Source organism: Arachis ipaensis, chromosome B10 (genome assembly GCF_000816755.2).
Source record: "Arachis ipaensis cultivar K30076 chromosome B10, Araip1.1, whole genome shotgun sequence".
NCBI lineage: Eukaryota > Viridiplantae > Streptophyta > Magnoliopsida > Fabales > Fabaceae > Arachis > Arachis ipaensis.
This window is the reverse complement of record NC_029794.2, coordinates 18,020,623-18,036,874: the sequence shown is the minus strand read 5'-3', so window position 1 is coordinate 18,036,874 and position 16,252 is coordinate 18,020,623. Positions and strand designations below refer to the sequence as shown.

General features: G+C 36.7%; 1 protein-coding gene across 3 annotated transcripts; it reads right to left on the bottom strand.

Moving 5' to 3' along the window:
- On the bottom strand, positions 9,154 to 15,948 carry LOC107623554. 3 transcript variants are annotated; one of them, XM_016325878.2, is made up of 14 exons: positions 15,759 to 15,948; positions 15,601 to 15,672; positions 15,460 to 15,532; positions 14,497 to 14,636; positions 14,043 to 14,144; positions 13,210 to 13,281; positions 13,017 to 13,108; positions 12,840 to 12,921; positions 12,658 to 12,750; positions 12,376 to 12,440; positions 11,481 to 11,493; positions 11,312 to 11,392; positions 9,785 to 9,893; positions 9,154 to 9,669 (listed from the first exon to the last, which is right to left on the bottom strand). In XM_016325878.2, exons 1-14 carry the CDS (start codon positions 15,888 to 15,890, stop codon positions 9,569 to 9,571), a joined length of 1,227 nt encoding a protein of 408 aa, XP_016181364.1. In that variant the 5' UTR covers positions 15,891 to 15,948; the 3' UTR covers positions 9,154 to 9,568. The 3 variants fall into 3 exon arrangements, with proteins under 3 accessions (XP_016181364.1, XP_020968910.1, XP_020968911.1); XM_021113251.1 differs by lacking the exon at positions 13,210 to 13,281 and having other exon boundaries at positions 15,759 to 15,907; XM_021113252.1 differs by having other exon boundaries at positions 15,460 to 15,555; positions 15,601 to 15,894.

Below are 16,252 nucleotides of genomic sequence, written 5' to 3'. Positions count from 1 at the left end.
GCTATATATATTATAATATGTATATATATTAGTAAGAAGCATTGCAGCTTGGTGGTAAAACCATGCTTGTTGTATTCTGGAGGAAGGAGTTTGAACCTCATGTGAAGCATTTTGGAAAATTTTTCAACAATCACAACTCTTGACACTTGGCAGCGCTGGATCACATGGAGCACGGTGGACTCACAGAACGCTGGTCCATGGTAGATTTACCTTCAACTTTGACCGAGTTTCTAAGTCCGGTTTGATTTTCACCAAATTTAACTAGTTTTTGTCGGTTCACTCTGGGTTTGACCAGTTCGTACCGGTTCTCTACCTTAAACGGTCTTAAGCTTGGATCGGACCGGTATTAGGTTCGGTTTACCAGTTTTTCGGTTCTCAGCATGGTAAGGGTTCCCACATATATAACGAAGAAGAGTGTCTTTGCACCTTCTCCTGGAGGTATCACAAAGGAGAGTGCATTTCCACATCAAAAGAGTGTGCCTTTCCACCTTGCAACCAGAGAAGAATGTGCCGAAAACAATACAAAAGAGTGTGTCTTTCCCCTTCCCCACATCCACGTCACGACAAGAGAGGGAATCTTCCATCCTCTACTTGCCATCTGATAGATAAAATTTTCAAGTCAACACGCAAGCGGGATCACACCCAGACCTTGCCATCTTGGTCATTCCGGCCATATCCAGTCATCGCCAATCTCAACATTCACATCTCAATTCAGTCAAATTTTATACATCTTCATTGATTCCACACTTCCTCAACCACAATTCATTTACTTTCATAATCTCATCAAATCAAGTACCCCTTTCTTCAACTCCTCCGATGCCAATTCTATCTTCTTCCACTGGCTAACCCTTACTTCGTGACTCAAAACCTTACTTATTTAATCAGAGTTCTCAGAAGTTTGAAAAATCATAGGAATGTTCAATAGTTCAAAAACATTGAATCTCCATCAAAATAATAGTTTCGGAGGTTTACAGGCTTGTCGGGAAGGTCAAACGGTGAAAAATAGAATTTTTGTACAAAACAGGGAAGTATGCGTACGCATAGGTGCTGTGCATACGCACACAACAGAACGACCTTCCCAACATGTGCGTACGCACACTATGCACACCCGAAATGTGTGTACGCACACATACCAGAAATTCTGGTTTTCTGCACTTAGGAAAATTTTAGTTTTCTACACCTAATTTCCAACGTCCATAACTTCCTCTACAAAATTCAGATTTTTACAAACTTTATACCATTTTAAAGCTCTTGAAATTATCTTTAAATAGATTTCATTCAAATCCAAATTCTAAGACTCAAGTTATGGATCGCCGAAGTTCATTAAAAATCAAGTTTTACCCAAAAAGTTTAAAACCTCTATTTTCCAAATTTTCATTTTCAAACCAAACCATTATCAACCAAATCGATTCCAAAACACTCAAAATCAATACCAAATACTCATCAAAAATTAATCAATCATTCAACCATTTGAACTATTCAATCCTCAATTCTTCAACTCATTCAAAGTTCTCAATTTAATATACTTTAAGTCAATACTCATCAATAATTAACACAGCAGCATTTGTTCATATATCAACTCATACCCATTCAACCAATTCAAACTCATACCCCCATAATACGCCCATCACACACTCTATCATCATCACTTACTATCATCAACAACAGTATATCATTATCATTAATCACCACAATCATCATTAACTATCACCAACCTCATTCATAACAATAATCATCCCATTTTAGTAATAACTCAAAATTATCACTAGAAATCATTAAGCCTCAACATATTCACGTAGTTCAACTTATCTTATGGTCACATACCCTAAGTTTTTACAAGACATTATATTTTATATACGAAAAACCAAAATCATACCTTGGCTGATTTCTCAAAAAACCCAGAACGGCAAAATTTGTCACCGTTCCACAAAATCCAAGCTTCCAAGGTCACAACAAACGGGTTTCTAGCTCTCCAAAGTCCAATATCAAGTTTCCAATGCCATCAATTTGTTTCCAAAATACCCAATGCAAATTTCACAAAATAACACTAAAATTACCAAAGGGTTCACTAATTAGATAACTTGACAAGGATTAAACCTTTCTCACCTTGCCAATGCAAGAATTGAGCCAAAACCCGGCACACCCACTACGTTAGCTTGATCCTAAATATCAAAATAACAAATTTTCAACACCCAATGCATAGGATTTTCGAAATTAGGGAAGAGTGGCTGAGAAGAAAATAGTGAGGTACTTACCAAATTGTTCTATGGTTTTGTAGAACTCGTCACAGTGATCGCGTGGCCGCAAACGGTGCGGCGATCGGAGCTCCAGATTGAAAGATATGGTAAATTGAAATTGGAGCAAGGGTTTTAGATTTTCCTTCTCCTCCTCCAAAGTGTTTCCAGCGTGTTTCATAATAAAAGAGGGAAGAGAGAGCTTAAGCTTTTTTGTTCTATTGATTTGGGTTGGGCCTTGGGCCCAATATGGGCCTGATTTGCCCTGGTTTGACCTGTTTGGCCCAATTTTGAGCTAAATCTTTTAATATTAGTGTTAAAATTCATATTTTAATTATTTTTTATCAAACTATAAAATTCAAATTTTTTATTTCTTAAAATAATAGTTAATTTATTGACTATTTAATTACTAATTTTGCGGGTTTTACAGGGATCATTACTTCCATTCCGTATGCAAGTCGGAAGGGTGATTCTCCCGTTGTGGAATGTGGAGTGGTCCGATATACTCACAAGACTTGTGGAAGCTCGTCTGCGCAAGCTCCTTTTGCATATTGCAATCGACGCTTTAACCCGGCCGATATGACCTTGTTGGCAGCTCCAGCCTGTCCATTGGCCTGGGGGTGTTCCACGAATGTGAACTGGTATTTTATTTTTAAATTGGCCACCAAATTTCTAGAGGTCGAGTCGGTAAATTGAGTTCCATTGTCGTGGTGATAGAGTGCGGAACTCCAAACCTCATGACAATGGTCTTATACAGAAATTTCTGACTTCTTTGAGCAGTAATAGTTGCTAGGGGCTCTGCCTGAATCCATTTAGTAAAATAATCAATCCATATTATGAGGTATTCGACTTGGCCTTGTGCTTGGAGAAAGAGTCTGAGTAGGTCAAGGCCCCATTTCGTGAATGGCCATGGTGAGGTAACACCAATAAGCTCTTCAGGAGGTGCTACATGGAAGTTAGCATGTTTCTGGCAAGGCGGACATACTTTGACAAACTCGACTACCTCCTTCTGTAAGGTCGGTTAAAAGAAGCCAGCTCAAATCACTTTTTTGGTCAGTGACCGAGCTCCCAAGTGGTTTCCAAATATGCCGATATGTACGTCTTCCAAGACTTCCTTTATGTTGGAGGTCGGGAAACACTTTAAGAGGGGTGCTGAGATCTTTCTTTTGTACAAAATATTGTGGACTAGTGTATAATTTTGTACTTCCTTTACGAGCTTTCTAACTTCCTTTTCATCTTTTGGGAGTACGTCAAACTTGAGGTAGTTGATTATGGGAGTCATTCACCCTAGATGTTGGTTGGATATGGTCAGTACTTCCTCTTCCTTTGATATGGATGGCGATTGCAGAGTCTCTTGAATGAGACTTCCATTGTTGCCCCCTGACTTGGTGCTGGCTAATTTTGAGAGGGCATCAGCTCAAGCATTGGATTTCCGAGTTATATGTCGGACCTCACTTTCTAAAAAGTGTGTTAATTGTTCTCGGGTCTTATCCAAGTACTTCTTCATAGTGGGGTCTTTAGCTTGATATGTGCCATTAATTTGCGAAATTTATTATTTGCGAATCACTGAACACCATCACTTTTTCTACCTCCACTTCTTTAGCCAGTTTCAAGCCAGCAAGTAGGGCTTCATATTTTGCTTGATTGTTGGAAGCAGGAAACTCAAACCTTAAGAATAGCTCTATCCGAGTCCCTTGGTTGCTTTCGAGAATAACACCAGCTCCACTTCTAGCCTTATTTGATGGCCCGTCTACATACAAACTCCATGTAACTGGATTTCTTGGGCATTCGGTGTATTCGGCGATGAATTCAGCAAGGTATTGAGGCTTAATGGTTGTCCGAGCTTTGTATCTTAAGTCAAACTCGGACAACTCTACTGCCCATTGTAGCATTCGACCTGCTAAGTCCGTCTTTTGTAGGATGTGTTTCATTAGTTGATTAGTACGGACTTTGATGGTATGAGCTTGGAAGTAAGGCTAGAGCCTTCGAGATGTGAGGATAAAGGCATAAGCAAACTTTTCTATCTTTTGATAATTCAACTCTGCCACTTGTAAGGCTTTGTTGATGAAGTAGATAGGTTGCTGCCCCTTTTCGTCTTCTTGGACCAAGGCTGAAGCTATAGCCCGGCTTTTAACTGACGAATATAGCACGAGCTCTTCCCCTTTTTTAGGTCGGATAAGTATGAGTGGTTGTCCCAAGAATGGTTTAAAGTCTTGAAAGGCTTGTTCACATTTTGGAGCCCATTTAAACTACTTCCCTTTCCTTAGGATTGAGTAAAGAGGAAGTGATTTCAGAGTTGACCCTGCTAAAAACCTGGATAGAGCGGCCAACCTTCCATTTAGTTGTTGGACCTCTTTGACACAAGTTGGACTCTTCATGTTTAGTATAGCCTGACATTTGTTTGGGATGGCTTCTATTTCCCTTTGGGTTAACATGAACCCCAAGAACTTTTTAGCTTCTACTGCAAAGGTGCATTTTGAAGGATTTAACCTCATCTCATGCTTCCTTATAGTGAAGAACACCTCAGAGAGGTCGGACAGGTGTGACGTGTCCTCTTGGGTCTTACAAGCATGTTATACACATATACCTCCATGATTTTTCTTATGTGAGTGGAAAACACCTTATTAATCAATCGCTGGTATGTAGCCCCGCGTTCTTCAATCCAAAAAGCATTACTACGTAGCAATAGTTAGCTTTTGGAGTTATGAACGAGGTCTTTTCTTGGTCTGGCTTATACATCAGGATTTGATTATATCCCGAGTAGGCATCCATAAAGGACAAGTATCTGTAGCCTGATGCTGAGTCAACCAGAGCATCAATATTGGGGAGTGGATAAGGGTCCTTAGGACATGCTTTATTGAGGTCGGTATAATCAACACACATTCTCTGCTTTCCATTTTATTTTTTCACTAACACTATGTTAGCTAACCATAGTGGATATTTTAGCTCCCTTATAAATTCTGCCTCCAGCAAGGCTAGTACTTGTTCTTCTACGACCTATGTCCGTTCTGGTCCGAGCTTCCTACGTTTCTGCTAAATAAGTCGGGAGCCCGAATATACTGCAAGCTTATGGGACACCAAATCGGGATTTATACCAGGCATGTTGGAAGCTTACTAAGCGAAGAGGTTGGAGTTTTCCCTAACAGATGTACGAGCTGTATCTTCAGGCTTTCTTCTAAGTTTGCCCATATGCTTGTTTTCTTGTTGGGATGGTTTCCGATTTGCACTTCTTCTATTTTACCCTCAGGTTGGGGGTGCAATTCTTCACGAGTTCGTACCCCTCCTAACTCAATGGTGTTGACCTCTTTTCCCCCTGGATTGGCTCTTAAACTGAGGCTCTCGTTGTAACATTTGCGTGCCAATTTTTTGTCCCCTTTTACAGTAGCAATCCCTTTTGTCGTTGGGAATTTCATACAGAGGTGAGGAGTAAAGACGATGGCAGCAAGTCGATTTAAGGTAGTCTGACCAATTAGGGCATTGTAGGTCGAGGTCACATTGACTACTATGTAGTAAATATTTAGCGTCTTTGATCGGATACCTTTTCCAAAAGTAGTTTACAATAAGATATAGCCAAAGGGTCAGATCGGGGTATCTCCTAGTCCGAAAAGGCTGTCGGGGTATGCCTTTAGATCCTTTTCTTCTAACCTGAGTTTGTCAAAGGCGGGTTTAAACAGAATATCAGCCGAGCTACCTTGATCTATCAAGGTTCTGTGAAGGTTAGCATTTGCTAGGATCATAGTTATTACGACGGGATCATCATGCCTGGGCAATATGCCTTGAGCATCTTCTTTGGTGAAAGAGATGGTTGGCAGGTCGGTTAGTTAACTGTCTTTCCCAACTTGATATACCTCCTTGAGATGTCTTTTTCATGAGGATTTTGATATTCCTCCTCCTGCAAACCCACCATTGATCGTATGTGTGTGTCGCTCTGGGGTGTTAAAAGGGTGTTTAGATTGTCCTCCTTCCTCATCCCGCCTTCTCTTCCTTGGATCATCCGACCTGTCAGCCAGGTATTTGTCAAGTCAGCCTTATCTAGCCAACTTTTCAATAACATTCTTTAAGTCGTAGCATTCGTTAGTAGAATGTCCATACAACTTATGTACTCACAGTATTCAGTCCGACTTCCAACTTTCTTATACTTAATCGGACGAGGAGTTGGGAGTTTTTCCGTATGGCATATCTCGTGGTAAACATCCACCAGGAAAACCCTTAGAGGGGTGTAGTTGTGGTACTTTCGGGGCTTCTCTACATTTTGCTCCTCTTTTTTCTTGGGTTCCCTTTCTTTGTCCCGAGTTTGGTAGTAGGGCAGGTTTGTTCGCGGAGGAGGTTCTCTAAGTGGGGAATTTTCTTTCATATTGATATATTTCTCTGTCCTTTCTTGAACTTCATTCAAAGAAGTCGGGTGTCGTTTAGATATTGACTCGGAGAGTGGTACTTCTTTGAGGCCATTGACCAAACCTATAATCATAGCTTCAGTTGGTAGATTCTAGATCTCCAGAAAAGCTTTGTTGAACCTTTCCATGTAGTCACAGAGGGTTTTTCTGACTTCTTGCTTTACTCCCAATAAGCTCGGGGTATGCTTCGTTTTGTCATTCTGGATGGAAAATCTGGTCAGAAATTTTCTGGCCAAATCGTCGAAGTAGGTTATCGACCTAGGTGGCAGGTTATCAAACCACTTCATGGCCACTTTGGTCAAAGTAGTCGGAAAGGTTTTGCAACGGGTGGGTCAGAGGCGTCGGCCAGATACATCCTGCTTTTAAAGTTACTGAGATGGTGGCTCGGGTCGGACGTTCTGTCATAGAGATCCATGTCGGGTGTTTTGAAGTTTCTAGGAACTTTAGCCTTCATGATTTCTTCTGTGAATAGATCTTCTTCTTCTAGGGGACTTTCATCATGCTCTGCCTGATTGCCCCTTTTTTGTAGCTCAGCTTCCAGTTTTCGGAGCTTGTCTTCTAGCTCCTTTCGTCGTCTTACCTCTCTTCGTAATTCTCGTTCTGCTTTCTGTTGTCGTTCAGACTCGTGTTCGAGCTGTTGCAGTCAATTCCCACGGCCATGAACTAGGTCCAGGATCTCGGTTGTATAAGGACGGTTCTCATCTTCAAGATAGTGGATTTCAGAATGATCCTCGTTGGATGAGGATTTCCTGAGGTCCCTTCCTCGTGAGAGCCTTGGTGTGGTGGTGGAGGAGGAAGTAAGAGGGCTTGGTCTTTTGGCTGAGCTTCTTGCTCGGATTCAAATGTCGTGCGACCATCTTCACACTTGTGGTCCGCCATTCGTCAAGGGGAGAATTCCAGGTCCCCGGCAACGGCGCCAATATTCTGGAGGTTACCTGAAACGTTGTTTTGGGCCTGGACGTGAGGTCCAGATCCCTGGATGTGGTGGCGTCCGACATCTTTGGTGCCAAGGTGCCACTTGTCCAAATTCCTCGTGAGGAGGTGGGTGGTGGTACCTGCAAGAGACTCCGATGCTTAAATTAAAAAGGACTTTAAGCAAGTTTTTAGTATATTAGAACGTGAGTTATACATGGAGGTGTCAGTGTATTTATAGTAGAATTGATAACCACATTTGTTAGAGTAGTTCCCTCTTTTTTGATGGATAAATATTCCCTTTATCTTGGGAGTTTGTTGGGATCTACCTTCTAGATTAGATAGAGATAGTAGGAGAGATTCATGGAGGTAGTTACCTGCTTTGGGCAGGTAGGGCTTAACCTCCTTACGTCGGTATCCGACCTCTTTAAAGAGGTCGGGTTTGTCATGAGGTCCACCTTTATTGGTGGGTCTTTTTGTGTTGTTGGGCTTGACTTTTATTTGTTGGGTCAAGGTATGAACAAAACTAATATCGAAATTGGTACTAATATATTTTAGTTTTAAGAAAATTAATCTTTAATAAAAAAAATTTAATAAATTAATAACAATATACAAAACCGGCATAATTTATTTAAAAGTATTATCTAAAAATATGATAATGACAGCTACACGAAAAATGTTAAACCCTTTGCAAAAAATACTAGCTAATATTTGTAGATAATGATTTGTTATTTACTTCTATTTACATGTTGAGTTATATATAAATGTGACTTCTATAGTGTGATTGTGGTATTTAATTATAGTGACTATAATCAATCAATTTGCTGTAATGAGAAAAAGCCAAAACCTTACATATTTTTCAAACTTAATCAAATTGTTATTTTTAGCGTTCAATTCTCTTCACCTAGACTCTCTTCTGAATATTATGATAATCACAACTGAAGCAAAGAGTTTCCTTCAGCTAACTGAGAAAGTACTATGCGAGTTTCTATAAATGAATATTTTTTAGAATTAATACTCAAATTAGTTCTTGAAGTTACACCCACACATTAATCTAGTCCCCAAAATTTTAATTTAGTCCTTAAAATTACAAAATTATTAATGGTGTGCTTATATAGATTATAGAATAGTAGATCCTCCTAGACTTTCTAATAGCTATCTAAAGTGATAATTAAAATTTATTTTACCGCAATTTACTCTCTGTGAAGTATTTAAAACCCTAATCTTAATTTCACTTAAGAGTTTTAAAGACTTCTTAAGAAATAAATTAAGGTAAAAAATTTCAATTACCACGTCAAATAGTCATTAGAAAATTCAGCATATTCAGCATGGTAGCCATTAGTCTATCTCTGCGTGTTAACAACTTTGTAACGAAAACAAAATCAAGAACTAACGTGAGTTACAAATCTAAATTGGAAAAACAAATTGAATAAATTGAAATTTTGAAGGCCAAGTTGAAACATGAATATAACTTCAAAAACCAATTTGAATATTAACTCCGTTTTTCTTGCCAAAGTTCAAAAACAAAAGAGCTCCACTTTGTAATAGTGCAAAAGAAGAGGCTCAACGTTGTATGAAAAATTTTAAGCATGCTGTGCGATTTTGCACAATGATTTCATTTACAATTTCTTGATTTAGAAAACAAATCATAATACATGCACAATTGGATTAGTCAAGAAACTCTCCCAAACAACCTCGAAATAGTCAAGTGAATAACTTGCAAGTAAATTCATTCTTTCGGTAGTCACAAATGTAGTCACAAATATAACTTCTAAGCATGAAGTCAAAATTCCTCAAGCCAAATTAAGGTAATATAGGATTCAGAATTCCAGATCCGGAAGGCCAAGTCATAAAAAAATGGTACCTCCAGAACTCTCGAATTGTATACCTAATGCTCCTAGTCTATATAAACTTTAACTTACGAGGGTTTAGACTTTAGACACAAACTTTCTTGATTATTTCTGAATCCAACATAACCTGTTTTGAGTCAACAAGATCCAAGTGCCATTAACACAGTTCAGGTTTCCATTACGAAGTATCAGACTTCAATTTTGACCGATACAGTTCCTCATCTGGAATCACGGTTGGAATCACCCACGTGCCAAGAGGGTGCTCTGACACCTTTCCACCTATATAAAAAAAGAAAATTCCGTTGTCAATAAACCAAAACAAAACACTGGTAGCCTACAGTTTGAGGTCTAACTATTAATCGAGAAGAATGAACCCATCGAAGTTCAAAATGACCTTCTTTAGTGGCTTCTGCACATCTTTTCTTGTAACTCTGAGACAGTTGTGGATCCAGTGAATTCAGCAAACTTTCATACTTGTCTTCAGCCTCGCCAATGCACTTAGCCTGAAATTTTCATACCAGAGGAATATATATAAAACATAAGGTAATGTTCATCTTGGTTGATGAAATTAGTCAGATGAATCAATTTTATCATTAACTTTTTAAAATAAACAACTTAATTCCACACTTTCAAAACCTCAATTCCTTTAGTCCCTGACCAAACCTTTATTTCACATCCGTTAATATAATGTTGATGTGGACAGTTTAAATGTTACCATGATACTATAATGGCTACGTAATGTTGACACTTTTTAATTGTATTTAACATGATGTCCAAAATTGGTTCATAGGACTTAACTAAATCAAACTTAGTAGATACTATTAAATTCATATGAACCAACTTTGATCACTTTATTGACCACAATTAAAAGGTATCCACTATCCATGCTAAATAGCCATTACACTGTTAAGGTGACATTTAATTGTCAATATCAGTACTATACTAATAGTTGTGAATCGGAAGTTTGCACAAGGACTAGAAAGTCACATTTCCAAAACTGAAAGACTTAGTTGATCATTTTGAAAAATTAGGGACCAAATTTAATCATTCATTCAAATTCAAGGACTAAAATAAACATTACCTCTATAACATATAGTTACCACAAGATGTTAACAGAGAACGAGGAGGGGTGTTTTCTAGGGGTGGAAGCTACCAAAACATGTTTGTTTCCTTATTGAAAAGTTGTCTGTGTTTGAATAATTTGGTGGGCAAAATTATTGTATCAAATACTTGGGCTTTTTCTTCAAAGGGTAAAGTATACTTTTTGTCCCTGACGTTTGACAAAAGTTTCAAAATACCCAAGTTTTATTTTGTTTCAATTTTGTCCCAAAAATTTTCGATTTGCATCAAATATACCCTGACGGCTAATTTTTCAAAAATTTTAAGACCAATTCAACAACAATTTCATAAGACCAACCCTCAACACAAGTAAATCAAGCCTAATTTTCATGCATTATTGTTAGATTGGTCTTAAATTTTTTGAAAATTTAGCCGTCGAGGGTATATTTGATGCAAATCGAAAACTTCTGAGACAAAATTGAAACAAAATAAATTTTGCCAAACTTTAGGGACAAAAAGTATACTTTACCCTTCTTTAAAATAATCATAAGCTGCGTTTTGGACATCATTTCAGAAAAGCTTTTTATACAATACACAGAATCTTTTTCATTTTCCTTTTCCTTTTACTTTTTTTTAATCAAATTGACCCTAACTATTAAAACATCATATGATTAAATAATCATTCTAACCCTATATTACCATAAAAATAAGTTGATTCTCATATAATCAATTATATAAATAAGCAATGCAACAAGTAAGTTTGATTTTCCAGCTTCTCCAGCCTATTTTAAATTCCGCAAGAGTATATAAGAAAATATATGAATTAGTAATGCCAATTCTTGCCAGACTTTGCAATACTGACCAACATAGCTGGAGCAGTTGAAGCTCCATATATTCTGACAAACATCCGCAAAATGTTGAAATTATTCTCTAAAACATCATCCTGTGTGATATGAGGGCTTTTAGTCGAATTAAGATTCAGACAAGAGCATGATGACCAAAGGTTAAAAGCCTTGTACTACTGAACTCACCTCATAGTCATACCTGCAAGATTATTAGTATGAAATCAATATTTGTGTATGTTACAAACAAATTAAACACCAACAAGAACAGCAAAGTGGAACCAAAATAACCAAGAGTGAGTTTGGGATAAAAATGGGGATTGGAAACAGCCTTATAAAACACACTAAAAAATAAGAGTAATAAGACAAGTCCCGAGAAAAATAAAAATAGCAAGCAAGTCGTTTAGGAAATTTGAAATTGATTTATAAATCTCTCGGGGGAAAAAAATAAAGAGGTATCAAATAAATCCCTAAAAAATTGCATTAGTGGGCTTATAGATCCCTGACAGAATGATGAACCGTGTCTAACATCGCAATTTTTCAAGGATCTTTAAGTCCAACATTCAATTTTTCAGAAACTTATTTGGTATTTTTTTGTCAGGGACCTATAAGTCCATCAAAAAACTGTTTAGGGACCTATTTGATACTTTATTTTCTTTAAGGACCTATAAGTTCATTGCAAATTTTTCAAAGACCTACTTGTCATATTACTCAAAATAAAATAAAATTGTCATGGCAACGTATTTTTCAACCATTGTTAATACTTTTGTTGGTACAAATTGGTCTTACATTTTTATAAATGTCAGTATGGTAAAAGTTTCATTAATTCCAGAGAAGAAACTAGAAAGGATACCTTTTTCAGTTAAAAGCATGAAAGAACAAAAAGCAGTCCTTATAATGCAACCATTTCACTACATCTTAATGCATTTTTACTGAATATCTAAAAATTCTGATATTTAAACATATATAAATGAAAATAGAAAATATTACTATTTGAGAGGCAAATACAAAATTCTCCCATGTTTGAATACATAAATATGATATTATATTATCCAACATCAACAAAATCAAAAGAAGTACTAACAGATCATCAGAAACTTCCACCAAGAACTCTGAAACTGAAAGAAACTCCATATGCAACTCCTCAACCTTCAACTCATATTCACAGAACAGAATTATCCTGATGAGATATATATCAGCTAACAAAAGTTATGTCGCTTTATGCACAGATTTATGTTGCCCCTTCGAGTAATATCTTAGAAAAAATCAGATGCCCAACTCAGAATATAATCACATAATAAAATGATTAAGATTTTGATGAAGAATGCAGTATCAATAAAGCATTTTTTTTGCTTATTATTTGTACCTCAGCTCCTCGCAGTTGATATAGGAGAAGATTCAACACTCGATAATCAAAAGACTTCAAATGAATAGCCTTCATGACATCTTCAATAAGAATCTAGGTAACAATTTATTTATTAGATTCTACATATGGAACTTTATGAAGAAAATGGTTTAATGTATACCTATCTTGAGTTATAAGTGTACCTCTTTTTCGTTTACAAGCGCGTAACAAAGTTTTCTTTCAAGAGCCCAATACTCTTCTCCAAGTGTAAGTTCTTCTCTTATCCTAAGCTCATCAAGCAAAAAGAATAGAGTACCAACTTAATCTCATCCTCAGCTACTTGAGGAGTCTTGAGTGTTTTATAAAGGCAGAATGTATACCTGTCTGTCAAAAGACCTTTATGTTTGAGAAGTGTCACCAGTGGTTGAACAGGATCATTTGAAAAGTAGGAAGCCAACACTTCGGTTGTTTTCTGCATACAAAATTTAATTATATTGGAAAGTTGAAAATTATTACTTTAAACATTAAGATTAATAAATTTCCTCTATATAAGTTCCAAATGCAGTCAACCACCTCATCTTTTCCTCCATGTACAGACTTTCCATTGGTTGGTGTAGACAGCAGTTTCTCATTCATTTTATCAAGCTGCATATAAATAGCCGTGAATTTTAAGCAAAATAGGAGCTTTTGCAGATTTCTTACTGACCCCTTAGAATTTTGCAGAATATCGATTTCCGAAATTATTAGATGGTCAAATGTATGAACACAAATAATCTCAAACAAACAAAAAAAAAAATACATGTTTCCTAGCAAAAGAAAATATTGCATCAAATTCAGTGCCCAAGCTACCAATTTTAACCTAGTCTACCTAAACCCATGCATGATATTTCTAATAACATAATAAGCCTCTAAAGTCTAAATCCTAATGGCATCCAGGGCTGATTTCAAATTCTCAACCTTAGCTGCCTTCATCATATTAGTCAAGAATCTAGAGTCCACAAACTCAAAGCAAATATGAGCTGCTCTGAAACTGTTCAGGGCCGTTGCACAATGCCTTTTGGCATTTGACATTATGGTCCTTAAATAGGCCAAACCTGAGACAATGAGGAGTTATCCAAGCCAATGCAATTTATCAATCATTAAGTTGCAGTCAAATAATATACTTATCCAATTACACCATCTGACTAAATATCCATCGCATCAATTGCCAAAATGATACATAAACCGGTGTTGTCTTAAGCACCTCTTGCTTGAGGTGCTCTAACTTTTAGGCCTTCCAGCCACACTTGTTTTTACGTTCATTGTTTGTTCCACACATGCAATGGAATCCATGCAGGGAAGAAAAAAAAGAATAAAAGAAAGTATGGCTAAATTTAATAGCATCAATCTAATGTGTATGGATGTACCTGATAGATATAACTTTCTGTGAATGAAAGAATAGGCAAGTATTTGAAGACTGTTTGTGGCTTTGTTACATCCAATTCATGAAACATAAAATAAGATCTGCACTGGAAAAATAAGTTTATATTACAATCTGAATGATAGAGCAAGTTAGCTACGCTAATTTGTTGAAACAGTATGAAACATTCTACCAAACTTATCATGGAAATTATGTACCATAAAGAAAGCTGAAATCTCAGACATGTCACACCTTATCTTTCAATTAATACAGAACACAGTAGCATATAAAGTCCACAAACCTAGAATTATTAAGATAATAATCAACTTAGTTTATGCATTCCAAAATTTGTCTTCTGAGATTCAACATGCAACTATCTGCACATTTTCTAAATTCATCAAGCAACACATGAGAATAGCATGATCACAGCAAAGAGGTTTTTGTTTTGTAACTATACTTACAAAATCCTCAAGGGTGGAGTTTGCTTTTTCCATGGAATCCAGACTGACCATGGCCTTGTTTTCATTATAACTTTGCAATAAATTATACTCCAATTGATTGCAACCATGGAAGGCATTTTCAACATGATTTTGTTGAAAACCTAAATGCAAGTGGAAATTCAAGAAAATTACTATAATATGATGAAATTAAAGCATGTATCAAAGCATATGAAGGAAAGAAATGAGAAATATAGAATGAATCAGGAGTTACTACGAGGATTCCAATTGAGATTTTAAGAGTCTTCAACATGTCAAAGTTATTTTCAATAAAATTCAGCCAAAGTTGTAAGTAGGAAGATACAAATAATCCATGGTAAAGGCAGGAGTAGGAGGTATTTGAGTGCAGCCACACATCATAGGTAGATACAAATTTGTTGTATATTCCAATTTCACTCAATGTCCTTCAAGTTTTTAGACATCACAAGAGAAAAGAAAGAAAAGCATCACTATCTCTTAGCCAAAGAAACCCCATGATGCCACCAAGGTTACAAATTTATAGTCCCTAATGGACCGCTTGGATGCCAAGGAAAGGAAAAAGGATTACTGGTTTCAAAAAAAAAAAATCTCCCTTCCTTCTATTTACAACTCAGAAGCTGAAAAACTGAACTTTCCCTCGTTCATTTTTATGAGCATTTCAAAGTTATTACGCGTCAAGATGATTTTGAACAACCAACCTAAGCAAATAACATTCATTAGTGAACTACCATCTTCCCTTCCTTTCATTTTTCCTTTGGAAATGTCTCTGTAATAATTCATCATCATATTTATTGTATTTTGCAGACTCATAAATTAGTATATATTTTCTTAAACAAAAAAAAGAAACTCCCTCCAAATTCGATTTCCCTCTTTTGGGGGGTGAAACTTTCCAACCAACATAGCAATGGAAGAAATCTAGAAATATCCGCTTCGGCAAAGATTAAATACCATCGTTTTCTTGCATGGCGACGAGGTCTTCACTTATCCAAACAGACGCTTCTTCCAGAACTTCAGAGGAGAGCTGCAAAAAATGAAAGAAGAAAACTGAAACAAGAACTCTAATTCAATCAGGAGAGATGTGGAACTCACTCGAGGCATAAGGTCAGAGAGCAATGAGCACTTGTCGTTGATGGAAAGGTCTCCGCCTCCGCAGGGTTGTAACTGAAACGCATGTCGTTTTGAGCAATGAAGAAAGCGGAGGTTATGAATTGTAGAGTAGAGTGGGGATTTCGGATTTGGGGACTGACCAAGAAGAGCATGAGATTAGCGAGGAAGCGGCGGCCATGATCGTTGGAGGATGAATGAGTCACGAGGAGGGCACGTGATTCCATGAATTGGACCATCCTCTGCACTTTCTCAAGCTTCCGTAACTCTTCCATTCTCAGCTTTGCTGCCTCAGCTGCTAGACGGTACACTACTAGTTTACTGCCCACAGCGTCAACGACGCCGTTCCATTAATTTAATTTAGAGTAGGATATATTTTTTGTTTTTGAAATTTGTTAAAAAATTTGCTAAAAATTTAAAAAATATAGTTAATTTTTATTTTATTTTAAAAATTTTTTTAAATATATTTTTGATGGCTAATTTTTCAAAAATTTTAAAATCAATATAACAATAATGCATGAAAATTATACTTGATTTGCTTGTGTTAAAGGTAGTTCTTATGAAATTATTGTTGAATTGATCTTAAATTTTTTTAAAAATTAATCGTCAGTGTATATTTGATGCAAATTGAAAATTC

Excerpts from the sequence above, each read along its gene's own strand:
- LOC107623554 (XM_016325878.2), bottom strand. The coding sequence starts at position 15,890 with ATGGAAGAGTTACGGAAGCTTGAGAAAGTGCAGAGGATGGTCCAATTC. Across the intron at positions 15,533-15,600 it reads TCTCTGACCTTATGCCTCGA|CTCTCCTCTGAAGTTCTGGA; the intron begins GTGAGTTCCACA and ends CATTTTTTGCAG. Across the intron at positions 14,145-14,496 it reads ACTCCACCCTTGAGGATTTT|TGCAGATCTTATTTTATGTT; the intron begins GTAAGTATAGTT and ends TTATTTTTCCAG.